Source organism: Telopea speciosissima, chromosome 3 (genome assembly GCF_018873765.1).
Source record: "Telopea speciosissima isolate NSW1024214 ecotype Mountain lineage chromosome 3, Tspe_v1, whole genome shotgun sequence".
Classification (NCBI taxonomy): Eukaryota; Viridiplantae; Streptophyta; class Magnoliopsida; order Proteales; family Proteaceae; genus Telopea; species Telopea speciosissima.
In genome coordinates this window covers 6405029-6418179 of record NC_057918.1, presented here as the reverse complement: position 1 = coordinate 6418179, position 13151 = coordinate 6405029, and the positions used below count along the sequence as shown (strand labels likewise).

Below are 13151 nucleotides of genomic sequence, written 5' to 3'. Positions count from 1 at the left end.
AAATTCAAGCAATCTTGGATTTGTTGGAAAGCTGGTTTTGTGTTCTACCTAATACAAAAAGTCTCATGTAAAAATAATTGATCAATCAAATTTCTTAGAGAACAAGAGCATTTCTTTAAATCGAGAGCATGTTAAATTTTTTTTTTTTTTGGTGAATAAAAAATTCATTACCAAAGAGAGAAAGCTACCGCAGCTCCCTTAGGGAGCGAAAGAGAAAACAGAAAAGAAGGGCTTTGGCCTCATTTCAAAAGGAGGGAGGAGCCGAAGAGAGCCGAGCTTTGATTTCAAAGGAAATGGAATTCCAAATCTGCTGATGAGATCGAGATTTGGAGGTCCATTTCCTAAGGGTACGCTCCATCCAGATGTGGTTGATGACTGCACAAAAAACTAACTTTCCAACTGTGTCGCGAATAGAAGAACCAGCAAAAGTCATATCGATCCAAAGCCACTCTCTACTGAAGGGAAGAATTCTTCGACTTCTAGACCAGCATTTAGCTAAGACTATTGATAACATCATATTTTCTAAGAACAGTATAAACCAAATGTGAGACTAGGTATACCTGAAAATGACCAATTCCAAGAACATATAAATCAAATGTGTGTTTTGATTGTTTCACACATACAACTGACATATTAAAAAAATAATACTGGAACGCGATTTAGGCCACCTAGGCGCTGCTTAAGTGCCGCGTAAGCACCTAAGCACTTAGGGAGGACCTCGAACGCCTTGGATCGCCTAGCACAAATTTTTTTGGCTATTCATAGACGAGCTAACTAGAGACATTAAAGATCAGATCCCTTGGTTTATGCTTTTTTTTTATATTATTGTTTTGGTGGATGAAATTAAAAAAAAAAAGGATAAATGCATAGTTAGAATTATGGTGACCAACCTTAGGATCAAAAGGTTTTATGATAAGTAGAACAAAAAACAGAGTATAGTGTGTGTAACTTTAGTGACAATAAAACTGAAAGTGAGGTGGTGAAAATTGATGGGGAGATACCACAAAGTGAAAATTTTAGGTACCTAGGTTCAATCATAAATAAAGAAGTAGAAATAGAGGATGATGTTGCAAACATAATTAGATTATGATGGATGCAATAGGTGTACCAACGTTTTGGTGGATTCTATTTGTGCATTATGGAAGGGGATTTTGTGTTTCACCTCTTCATCCAATAGTCCTTCATGTGGGCTGTTGGGATCAGGCTTTATTAGAGTAACATATAGCTAGGGTAGAATAGGTAACAGAATGGGAAATAGACACATATGTGTATTACATGTTAGTAAAGGGGATTTATGAATCTTACTTTATTTTTTCTCACGTTAGTGAATATAGGGGAGTGGCATCAACCTAAGCTCCTCAACTCTCTGCGTAATCTCTTCTTCTCCTCTCTCCTTCTCTCTCCTTCTTTCGCTCTTCTCTTCTTGACTTCCTCTTTGTTGCTTTAGCATATTATAAGTGCAAACTTGGTATTAGAGCGGGTTTGAGAGTCGATCAGGAACCACTTTCTCTTCCTTTGCCTCTAGACTTGGAATCCTAGAATAATAGAGGATTTCAGAAGAGGCTATATCATTGTACCTGGGATCTTGTGGACCTTCCACGGTACCATAGGTTGCTGATGGGTCTATTTAATCAAACACCGATCAGATGGTACCATTAAAAGATATAAGGCTAGGTTGGTAGCCAAAGGATATAGTCTAGTTTATGGAATTGTGATGCAATTATGCGTAGGAAGAGTAGTGCGCTAGCCTTTTTCCACAAGCTGCTCTACTAGTTGTAGCGCACTAGCGCGCGGAGACTCTATCATGATTTTACAAATCTACAACTCTCTTTACTGAGTGAGACTCCATCCTTATGCTCAGGAACTGCTCCTACAACGTTTTATCTTTAGATTCTTTTTCACTTCGGAAGATGGTCAAGGTATTGAATTATCTCTCTTTTTAGTTATTTTTATAAATTTCTTTTTTCTTTTTACATTTATTCATGTCGATGGAGTCGTAGATAAAGTTAAGAGTAGTTAACTATTGTTTTTCAGTTATAGGATAGGATTGGGATTTCTTTTTCTTAACTCTATATAGCATGTAAGCCAATGATTCTCAGTTAGATTTTGGAATGAAAAATTTTGAGCTGCTTGATGTTACCGGTGTGGTGCATCCATTTTCTGTGTGGCTACCTTCTCCTTCCTCTACGATTCTGAAAAATTTTTCTCTGGTAATCTTTCTTATTCCTTTTTCCCTCCATTCTTCTATTTCCTTCCCTCCTACACTTCTCTCTTCCTTTGGTAATTTGTTTTATCCCTACCTTGTTACTGCCAAGCCAATCGAACTGCAAGAGACTTGACGAGTTGTCCTTTGAGTCTGAGATTTGGAATGAAGGAAGATTTGAACCGCAAGAGACTTGATCGAGTTTATGAGTTTTGTGACCCGGGTTCCACATCAATTGCCTTCATCAGATTTACCATGAGTAGACGGTTTACTTACACACCCACACACCCTCCCCCCTGCGCGATGGGCAAATCATTTTTAGCTCCTTCGGTAGTCCCTGTCACGTGTTTTGAAGGGCATTTGGAGATCATGATGGTATTACTGTATTAATATCCTGGTTCCTGTCTAATTGATAGATTATGTGGTTTTAGGGTCACCTAAGGTAAGGATTCCATAAACCAAAACCAAAATCACAAACGAAGGAAAATAATTTAGGAGAAGTTCATTAAAACAGAATAAAAAAACTCATATGTGACTGAAACTCTGCTCAAAGGCTATTGTGATACAGGAGAACACGATATCAAATTCCTTGAGTGATCAGATGGTCAGATTCTGAGATCTGGTCAAATTCCATTCAGTTGAGGAAACTCACAACAGAGTTGCTGGACCAGAATGGGAGAAAACTTCTAACTCAAAAAGCAAACATACCTAAGGCTGGTCAAAGGGTGTTCCAGATTAGAGGAATATCTCAGTTAAGGTTCAGCAGATTCTAATGGGTAGGTTATAAGATACTTGAGAATCCTAGTTGAATAAGAAAGCTCAACTAGAAAACAATCCGATTGCTGAACTGAACTGATTCAAAGGTATGAATCAGAGTAAGGATCAAGAGAAGTACTGACTAGCAATAAATGACATAAACAATTGTTTATAGATAAAAAACTGAGATTCAAAATTAGAAACCAGAATAATATGCCCCGGAAGAACTGACTTATGAATGGAAGATAAAACCAGAAAATAGAGAATATAAGAAAGGAGGATATGACTTTGAAATCACCACCAATCAACCTACTGAAGAATCACCACAATAGGACTGGACTGAATCACCACAGTGCCAATTCTGAATCACCACAGAATAAATAAAGGCTGAAGCCAATTCTCCTTACTCAAAAACTTTCAAAAGGCTGGAGCCCCTTACAAACTTATATAGAGAGTGCTAAATATTGATGGTACTCTTGAACCTGTTTCTGGGTCTTTACTTTACGGAAAAATATTATCTCTGGTGCATTACTCCTATTTCTCCATGATGGAACTTCGGTCTATACTGGTACCATAATATCATATTGGGGAGGAAGATCAGAATTAGAGATTTGATAGAAAAGCAAGGATATGGGTTTGTGTGAGTAGGAAACAAAAGATATTTATTGTAGTTCGATCGTCAGCTATGGGTTCGAATCTAAGAGAAATTCTAGATAATGCTTGCTGAAATGGACTGGAGCCAATCCTAACCCTCACAGGAACTAAAAATAAAATTAAAGACTGACTAGAACTCATAAACTGACCATGAAACAGAAAACCAAAACAAATCAGGAAAACTCCTCCTAATCACAAGCTATAGAAAAGTCCTATACTGACTAGGACTTGCCAAAACAGAATAGAAAAATGATTGGAATTTATACCCAGGATTCCAGCCTTTATGAGGAAACTAATTAATAAAATAAATTAAAAGATAGTGCTTAAACTGACCCACTGTTGGAGAACCCGAACTGAAATGGTTCATTTTGAACCAGAAAATAGGCCTAAAATCAGAATCACAAGGAGGGGGGGTGTTCCTGGTCTGGTTCTCCTCGCATTGTGTGTGCTCTGAGCCTTGAATCTGCATCAATAGATGTGATTCTTAAACGGACCGATTAGTGGGGTGGGGGTGGGTGTTATCAAAGTGTGCCGTGGACTATCTGGTGTACTGGTTCATGATTCGTGAAGGTTATCATGATGGTGGTGGAGGTTTCATTCTTGCCAGAGTGGAGAGATTTGATTATCGTAGGTGACATTGCCTTGAATAGTGAGTGTCTGAGCGCTCCTTCTAGGGCCTCTTGGAGATTCTCGGATCCTTTAAGAAGGGGCCAGGTTAATGTATTGGGTCATGACTGCCAACATTACTTTCAGGTGGTTGATTGAGTGTTTTTCTTCTCTCTTCTTTCCCTCCTTCCTTTCCTTCTTGCTCGATTCGAATCTGTTTTCTCCTTTCTCAGGTCAGCTTTCCTTTCTTCTTTCCTCTTTTCCTATATTTTCTGTCATTACTCTTTGCTGGCCTTTCTGTTCTGGGCGATAGTTGCAGCCCATAAACAGTTGATCGATCTCCTTCGTCATTCATTTGACCTGATATTTTGGGCATGAGCACCCTTGGTGTAGATGACCCAAGTCCTCAAGTTTCAGCTCTTAATCAACCCCCTGTTTAGAGATTTGGTTGGAAGTTCAGGTCTGATTACTTGGCTACCGCCAGAACCAGTTGCAGAATAAAATATATTTTATTTTGTGATATGTGGGGCTGTATTTCATGCATTCAACAAGATTATGGGTTGCGATCCTTGTCTTGGCGACAGTTAGGTGTATATTGCAACCTGTTGGTTGCGGGTTCAAAATTTGGAAACAGCCTCTCCTGGGAAGCAGGGGTAGGCTGCATACATTTGCCCCTTCCTGACCCTCTAATATCGGGAGCCTCATGCACTGGGATTCAATTAGAAATTTTCCCAGTCTCAAGTGCTTCCCTTCTCCGCTGGTTTGTTATTTCTTTGTGGATTGTGGAAGGAGATTATGAATCCCTTACTTACAAGTAAGGACATCTTGGCCTTTTACAATAAAGCCCTTCATAGTTTACCTCTTCTTCCAATTTTTAATTAAATTTCAATTCTATCCTTTTCTTCTAAACATATCACCACTTTGTCCTTGATTCTATTTTCATCTTCCGAAGGGAGCCTAAATTGTTCAACATATTTACAAAATTTCCATTACCTTTAATTGTTGAGCCACTTAGCACTTGGGTGGTCCATAGCGACCCTGAAGCAGGGTTTGGGAACACCCTAGGTCGCATCACCTAGTTTGAAATAGGATTGGGTGAAGGATTTCAATATGTTTTAGTGGGAGAAACCAGTGGTTGAATCTTGTGGAACACAAAAGGGTTGGAATAGATGACTGATTTCCGGTGGAGAAAGTGACCTGATTAGCAAAGCTTTTGTCTTGCCATATGGGTAATTGCCAAGGTTTCAAAACACGGAATCGGCCCAAAAAACCCTAGAATCAGCCATATTGAATCAACCAGAGTCAGGATCGGCCGGTTGACTGATCCCGATTCTTAAAACACCGTGGTAATTGCATATTGAACTAGGATTTCGGAGTGGGATATGTTATCTGGTTCAGAATGCAACCTTCGCCACCCATTTCTGTAAGCACATTTCTCTTCATTTCCCTCACCTTTTCACAGGCCCAGACATTGTCATGGATGTGTTACAATTTTCTCAGGCTCGGAAATTGTCATGGTTGTGTTACTTTTGATTACAATGCCATAAAATTCTGTTTCTGTTATGAATAGCTCTTGTTTCTTAGACATTTTTAATGTATAACATACTTGGTGGAAGTTAAAGAAATACATGCTTTGATACATAATATTGTTTAGGAAAGTGGTTCATGCATATTCGCCCATGGCGATTGAACTATTTGTCAGATAGGGGGAGAGGTTTTTGGTCATTTTGACCCCTATTGTCCTCATCCAATGTTTTGCGTGCGATGCATGGCTGTGCACAGAACCTTTGGCCTATTGTTTTTCTGAAATTCTGTTATTGTTGATTTTTACAGAGCCTTTTAATGCTCAAGGATCCAATTCTGTGATTGAGGGACCATGACCATACCAATACCTACATATGCTTCTCAGCGGGTTCAACCTTTTTTACTGTAGAAACAGTTAAGTTCTTATTGTAATATCTGCAGGTTTTCATGAAATTGGTGACCCGCAGGTTTTTGTATCTATCCTTTTTCGGTTTACTTTAGCTGTGAGTGAATTTTTCATTTCTTGAGAAGAATATGAAGGAAAAGAGGGGGAAAAAAATAACACCAATCTTCACCTTTGTGTCTTAGGAATTCTTTTTCCCTGGAACAGCATTCTTTCATATGTGTTCGTTGTATTTTTCTCACAAATACTGTTACATCAGCTGCAGATTTTTTATGGGCTCAAGTGAAGAGTAGCCCTGAGATAGCTCACCCATTGGTGAAGATGACCTCCTTGGGCCAGCCCACACTGGCCTGATAACCAGACTCTCTTTGGATTTGTTTTATTGCGAGCCCAATGCAACACTAGCTCTCCTTGACCAAAAAGCTGAAATCAAATGGGGAAAAGAAAGATGGAGAAAGAAAAAAAAGGGCAGAGCTGAGATTAATTTGCATATTAGAATGGAAAAATAAAAGATCATACAAAACTATTCTAACCCATTCTAACTTGGTCTAAATGCTCCTACCAAAAAAACAAACTTGGCCTAAATGCACAGGATTACAAGAAACAATAATGGTACCAGGGTTTTTATTTTTTGGAAATTTACGTCTACCACTCATGGGTTTTTAAACAATTACAGCTACCACCCTTGGAATTTATAAAATTACTTCTGTACCCCTAAGTATTAACTCTCTTAGTTTTGGAAGGAAATGATAATTTTGCCCATTTTTTCCTTCTTCATCTTCCTTCTTCAACCACTTTTCTGCAATTGCGCTCTCACCCCTGCTATTGGTTCCGCCTCCCATCTCCGCCCTTTGCAACTCGCTAACACCGTCACTTATCCCTGGCACTAGCCCCAACACCTCCGCCACTGGTGAGTAGCAGAGTGAAAGACGAGTTCTGAGTATTAGGGTTCAAATTTTCTTTAGTTGTTTTTTCTCTGCCACCCTCCCTAGCTTTAACATGGCTTTCAGACTTGGAGAGGGACAAGCCCGAATCCTTGCTTGTCTCAGAAGTGCTGCTCCCTCCAGATTTCGTCAAGGGCTCAGTTTGCCAGGTCAATCCTTAGTTGTGAGGCTCTAGAAATTCGATCTAAAACAACTAAAGGGGTATTAACATGCTAGATCAAATAAAGTAATGCCGCAGGTTGTTAGTTAACATGACAAGATTCAAGAGTGAAATATCCTCCCCCCCCCCACCATCCACAAGGTTTCAACAAAAACCAATTTCTAATTTTTCAACAGGCAAAATGGAAAGCAAAACCAATAATTTTCTAAAAAACAGAGTAATTGGCCGAGTACCAAAACTATTATGTCAAATTCTTGAAAAACAGAGTAAATGGGCACCAAATTCATTACGTCGAGTTTCTGAAAAACAAAGTAAATGAGTAATGATGGATCAAAACCCCAATTAATTTTAGAGCACAAACCAGAAACCAAATATCAAATGGTGTCTATTTACTATTAGAAAACAGAAGACAGTATCTTCATCAATTAACATAAAAATAACTAAAGACAAACTACTTGGCCTACCACCGTAGCCGTATGCGTTACTGTTGTCGAGGACTGTGGGTGCTTCTTTACCGCGAGGCTGGAAGCGGGATAAGCTTGGGCTTGGGGCGAGAGTAGCAGATATACTCGGTCTACTGAGCCTCCTCAGTGTAAGGGTAGGGTAAAGGGTTCAACGTAGGATGATTATTGGGCCTATCGTAGTCAAAATCGGAGGTAGAGGAGAAGACTCTCGGCCTGCTAATCCCTGCAACTTTTGGTATTATGAATTGACGGAAATATTCCTATTAATGATTCCAATGGAGTTCTGCATATGCATAACGAAATGTCTAAAGTGGCCCACCAAATATATCCTTCTTTGGCCCTTTCTCATTACGAATTGGTCATTTTACCCTATTGTTATTTGTCTCAATGTAAAACTACCTTCATTAAGGATATTATGGGCATTTAGTTAATATTTAGGCGATGAAATCATCACTTAATTATTCTTAGCTAACGATAGGGGTACTTTGTAAGAATCTTTCAAAATACAAGGGAGATTTAAGAAATAGATAAAACTCCAGGGATGGTAGACATAATTATTTGAAACTCAGGGATGGTAGATGTAAATTTCCCTTTATTTTTTAATGATGATGAAAATATCATTTAAGAAAATCATAATATCTACATCCCTAGTTACCAAGCCGAGAGCTTGTATGGCCTTACCCTTACTGCCCATGTATTACCGATAGTCACCTCTCCTTTTACAATCTTAACATTTCCCTAAGCCACACTTTCACATTCTTTTGCTTGAGTCATTCTATTACTTGACAGTCCATCCAAACTATAGCATGCACCCACCCCTGATCTTTTGCTCCTTGTAGTTAGGGATGTAAATGAATAACCGAAATCCGTTTCCGTATCTGTGTCAGTATCCGTTTAGCACTATCCGAATCCGTCCGAAAGCTTAACCGATACGGATACGGATAGGCGATAGCTATCCAAAAAACTATATTTACATGTAAACGGATAAAATATCCGATCCGTATCCGTGTCCGTATCCATTTAGCACTATCCGAATCCGTCCGAAAGCTAATCGGATGTGGATGCGGATATAGCACTATCCGAGCCGAATCCAATCTGTTTACATCCCTACTTGTAGTCTTTGGTATAGTCCTTGGTAAACTCTTTGCAATTCTGACTCTTGTGAACTCACTGCAGAACCATTGTTCATATATGTTGCAATAAAACGAGAATAAGATAATAGAGTAGCTCATTCCGCTGCCCTTTTTGAAGTATCATAACTTCCAATGAATGATAATTATGGCACCCAACATGATAACCTACGATAATCGTCATTGCCCCACACATCATCAGTCTGAACTTCAGAAATTACCTTAGAATTTTCCCATGGAATGATTCTGAGTTAGTTAACCAACGATGTATAGTTTAAATAAGCGTAACTGGGTTGGGGAGTTTCTTCCTAAAACTAACATTGTTAGGAGCAATCCAGAGATAATAAAAAGAAATTGCAGGGATTGACAGAAGAGTATACTTCTCAGACTTGAAAGAGATAAGATTTAGAACAATAGATTCAATCAAATTGGGTTATGACTTGAGTCTATAATCCAATTTCTCAGGTCACTATGTTTTTTTTATTTTTTATCTTTTTGGGAGTTTAACACATCTTAAAAAGCTTGTTTTCAGATGAGCTCTGTGTACTTAATCTCAGAGCTGGGCCTTCCGGGCATTGGAGAGATAGGTAGTGGTGTTCTATGATGAGTCCTCACCGCTTTTGTGTTTTATGTTTTTAATCATCCAATCAAAGTTGTTTGGTCACTTCAGGGCCCATAGAATCTCTTTCAATCTTTCCAAACTGGGCTTTTAGTGGGGGAAGATGGGGAGGAATCTAGGGTTCTTGATAGTAGGAAGAACCCAATCTTCTGCAAACTCCATCATACCCAATGACTCTGGGCATAGTTGTGAGGGACCATCCCACTTGGAAATGACAAAAATGTCAATTCTCCATTACTGTGATTTGCCACTTGCAGCTGACAGAGGTGCAGAGATGGAGCATATCCTTCAAAAGGAGCTTTAACTTAGAGCTCACTCTGGCTTTCCAGACACACACAGAGAGAGAGAGAGAGGACCACTTTCAACTCTAAAAATAATTCTCAAAACATCCTCTTCATGGTCCAGGGTGAAAGGTGACAGAATAATTATCACCTTCAATTCGCGGGTATTTTCAATTCTTCCAATTCCTCTAATAGGGGGAATGGGCTCCACCTTGGACAGTGTTTTCGGGTAGGGGTTAGAATAGTCATTTTCGCCCCCATGTGAAAAGAAGATGGACCTCTACAGACACTAGGGTTTGATCACTTCATGACTTTCAATTATATTCCATCTTGATAATATTAGTGTGTAAGGTTTTTAATGGTGGTCCTCTTGACCTCTGTGCATTACATTCATGGTATGACGGCTTTAAACTTTATTGAATTTGATTATTGGTCCCCAGCCCAGAATGACAAAATAAAAGTCAGTTTTTATTCTCCATTAATTGCCAGTTCAATGGTGAAAGAAACAAAATACCATATATATATATACGCATTTGCTATCTATAGCTTACATTCTAATTTGGAAAAGCGACTTATCATTAGAAAACTCCAGTTTTCAGGATCTAACAATTGGTCATTCATTCACAGCTTCATTAGTTACATCTCAAAATTCTCATTTCTCAGGACCCACTGGAATTCTTTCTCTCCAAATTTAATCACTGTATTTTTGTTTTTAGTACTTTCAATTTCTTGGGCATAGACCACCTATGGGCATGGTTCTAAGTATATGTATCGGTGTATCGGCTAAAACGTATCCGAATCTTCAGTATCTTATGTTGATATGATATTGATAAAGATTGGAAGTATCGACCAAAAAATGTCTCTTTCGAATGGGAGAGGGTTTCTTGAGCAAGCGGCATAGAGCACACCAATGAAGTTGTCAAAACGATATGGTATATAGGAGGGCAGCGAAGTCATTTCATGTTTGAAGGAGAGAGATAACAGGGATGGTTCCCTCACCTTTTTTCCTTTTTTGAATTTGCATCCGATATGGGCGTATACGGTCTAATCTGTATCGATAGTGATTGATATAACTATCAATACCTATAACTGTGGTTATAAGACAGAGTTGTGGTAAGTCCAACTCATTCCTAATTTGTTTTCATTGCACGTACGACCATTACTCAACACATGATCCTTTTACTTTAAAAAAATGCTCTTCTATGTGCTCTAAATGGAACTGGGTGGAATATGTATTGAACACTCGTACATACCTGAGCCTAGTAATTCTCTAATATGCGAGTAAGATGTCTTTCGACCTTTGCCTTTAATCTAATTTAATAGTCCTTAAAACTGGGCCCGTGGTTCGATGATTCAAAATAGATTGTCCAATCCAATTGAATCGGATCAGAATTGGCCAATTCCATAGTTTAGAAAATTGGAATCGGATTAGCCAATTTGGATCGGAATCAGTTTTTAGGACCAATTCCACCCAATTCTGATCCAATCCGGATTGGAATCGATAGGACCAATTCAACCCCTACTTTCGAATTTAAAATTCTTGGCCAATCCTGATTCTGATTCTGGCCGAATCGATCATTTTGTACTGGATTTCTACGTTTATAGTCGTTTCCGGCTTAATCGAATATAATAGAAGCTTATCCTGTTGCCGATTCCGCTTACTTAAACCCTGATTGGATCTAGACGGTACCGTTTGGATATGAAGAAAGACAGAACTAAAATCCCTAAAACTCATATTTTACACTGTACTTTTGCATTTCCATTTCCATTTTCAAATGTGGTACTGCAAATTCTCGTTGCTTTGTCACAAGATAACAAGTACGAACCACTCGCATGGGAACGGAAAACGAGCCCTCCCTACTTCCCTAGTGCCTATTATAATCGTTTCCCTATAAAACACATCGAAGGAAAATTTCTCTGACAGGGACCGAACCTGATTCAATTCATTGCATCTTGAATCACAATCAAAGTATCAATCTTTGTAGGGTTTCAAAACTGGAATCGGTCCCAAAACCCTTTATAGAGTATCAGTAGGGTTGTAAATGGATAATAAAAAATATGAATTTGATCCGCATTCGTATCCGTTTAGGAACATTCGTATTCGGTTAGAGATATTCAGAAAAAAATCATAATACTCCGATAGAAATTTGAATCCGAATACTTAATTATAAAAAATTAAATAAATAACGATCTTTGGGGTTTTTGAATATTCAACAGGTTTTAGAATATGAGGAAAAGAGATTCATGGTCTAAAGTTATGGATTGAGAGTGAATTGTACCCACTAGGGGGAGGAAGGTGCGAGTTACACAATGTGGAGGTGTAAACGGATGGCGAAAAATCCGAATTCGATCCGCCTCCGAATCCGTTTAAAGGTATCCGTACTCGACCAGAAAATATCCGAATCCGATTACATCCAATCCATATCCGAGCCGAATCCGATCTGTTTACAAGCCTAAATATGAGTCTCAAATTTGTTAATTCAATTATTCTAGGGTTTTGGACCATGAATCGAATGAATCAAATTGATTAGATTTGAATCAATCAAGGTCGATTTCAATCCGAATTGGTCCCATAAGTAAATGCATGACCTTGATTCAGATTTTAAAGGTAAAAATTTTCCTTTATTATTGTGACAAGGAGAAGAAAATTCCTTTACTACTAGTGTGATGTGATCATGTGATGAGACCTCCTATTATTTGGGATAGAAGCTACATTTTTTTCCTTGAATAACCCATGCTACTGATGCTAGTACTGGGTGAGAGAAATACAATCCTATTTTAGAAACATGTTCTCCAGATCTTCTATGGCACGGGCTGTCCGAACGATCATGTTGAGCAGACACAAGGCGGTGCGCAATGATCGTCTTACCCCCACTCGGACAAGGTGCTCGAACAAGGGTAAGATGGTCATTGCACACCGTCTTGTGTCTGTGCAACACGACTGTTGGGGCAGCACACGTCGTAGAGGATCTAGATTGTTCTATCAAAGTATTACAAAGCTTATTAAAAAAAAAACGTATTACCAAGCTTTCCCCATGTTATTTCCTTTGGGATTTAGTTTCCCTTCGTCTCAATATGATCATATGAATGATCATATGTATTATAGTGGTGGGCATTACTCTTTTTTTTTTTTTGGTAAATGGGGAGTTTATTGATGAGAGGGGTGAGTACAATCAATCACGTCAGTTTCACAAAACTCCTGAAGCCACCGAATGTGGGCACTACTTAACGCATAGTATACCTTTCGGTATGAGATGAGAGAGAGAGAGGTGAAATGTAATAGATTTTGTATTAAGGACTCAATTTCTTTACACCCATGGTGGAGAGAGAATCTCTTCAATTATGGAATTTGACCCTATGATTAAATTGATAAAAGATATTTTCGATCTCAAATAATAGAGGATGGA

General features: G+C 38.6%; 1 protein-coding gene across 2 annotated transcripts in view; it reads left to right on the top strand.

The window, feature by feature from the left end:
• Positions 1–6291, top strand: part of LOC122656368 (zinc finger CCCH domain-containing protein 27-like) — a 28713-nt gene extending 22422 nt beyond the window's left edge. For both annotated transcript variants that reach the window (XM_043850852.1, XM_043850853.1), the window contains exon 7: positions 6053–6291. In XM_043850852.1, the coding sequence (XP_043706787.1) occupies positions 6053–6099 (47 nt within the window). In that variant the 3' untranslated portion in view covers positions 6100–6291. The remainder of the gene's footprint in view (positions 1–6052) is intronic.
• Positions 6292–13151: the final 6860 nt, after the last annotated feature.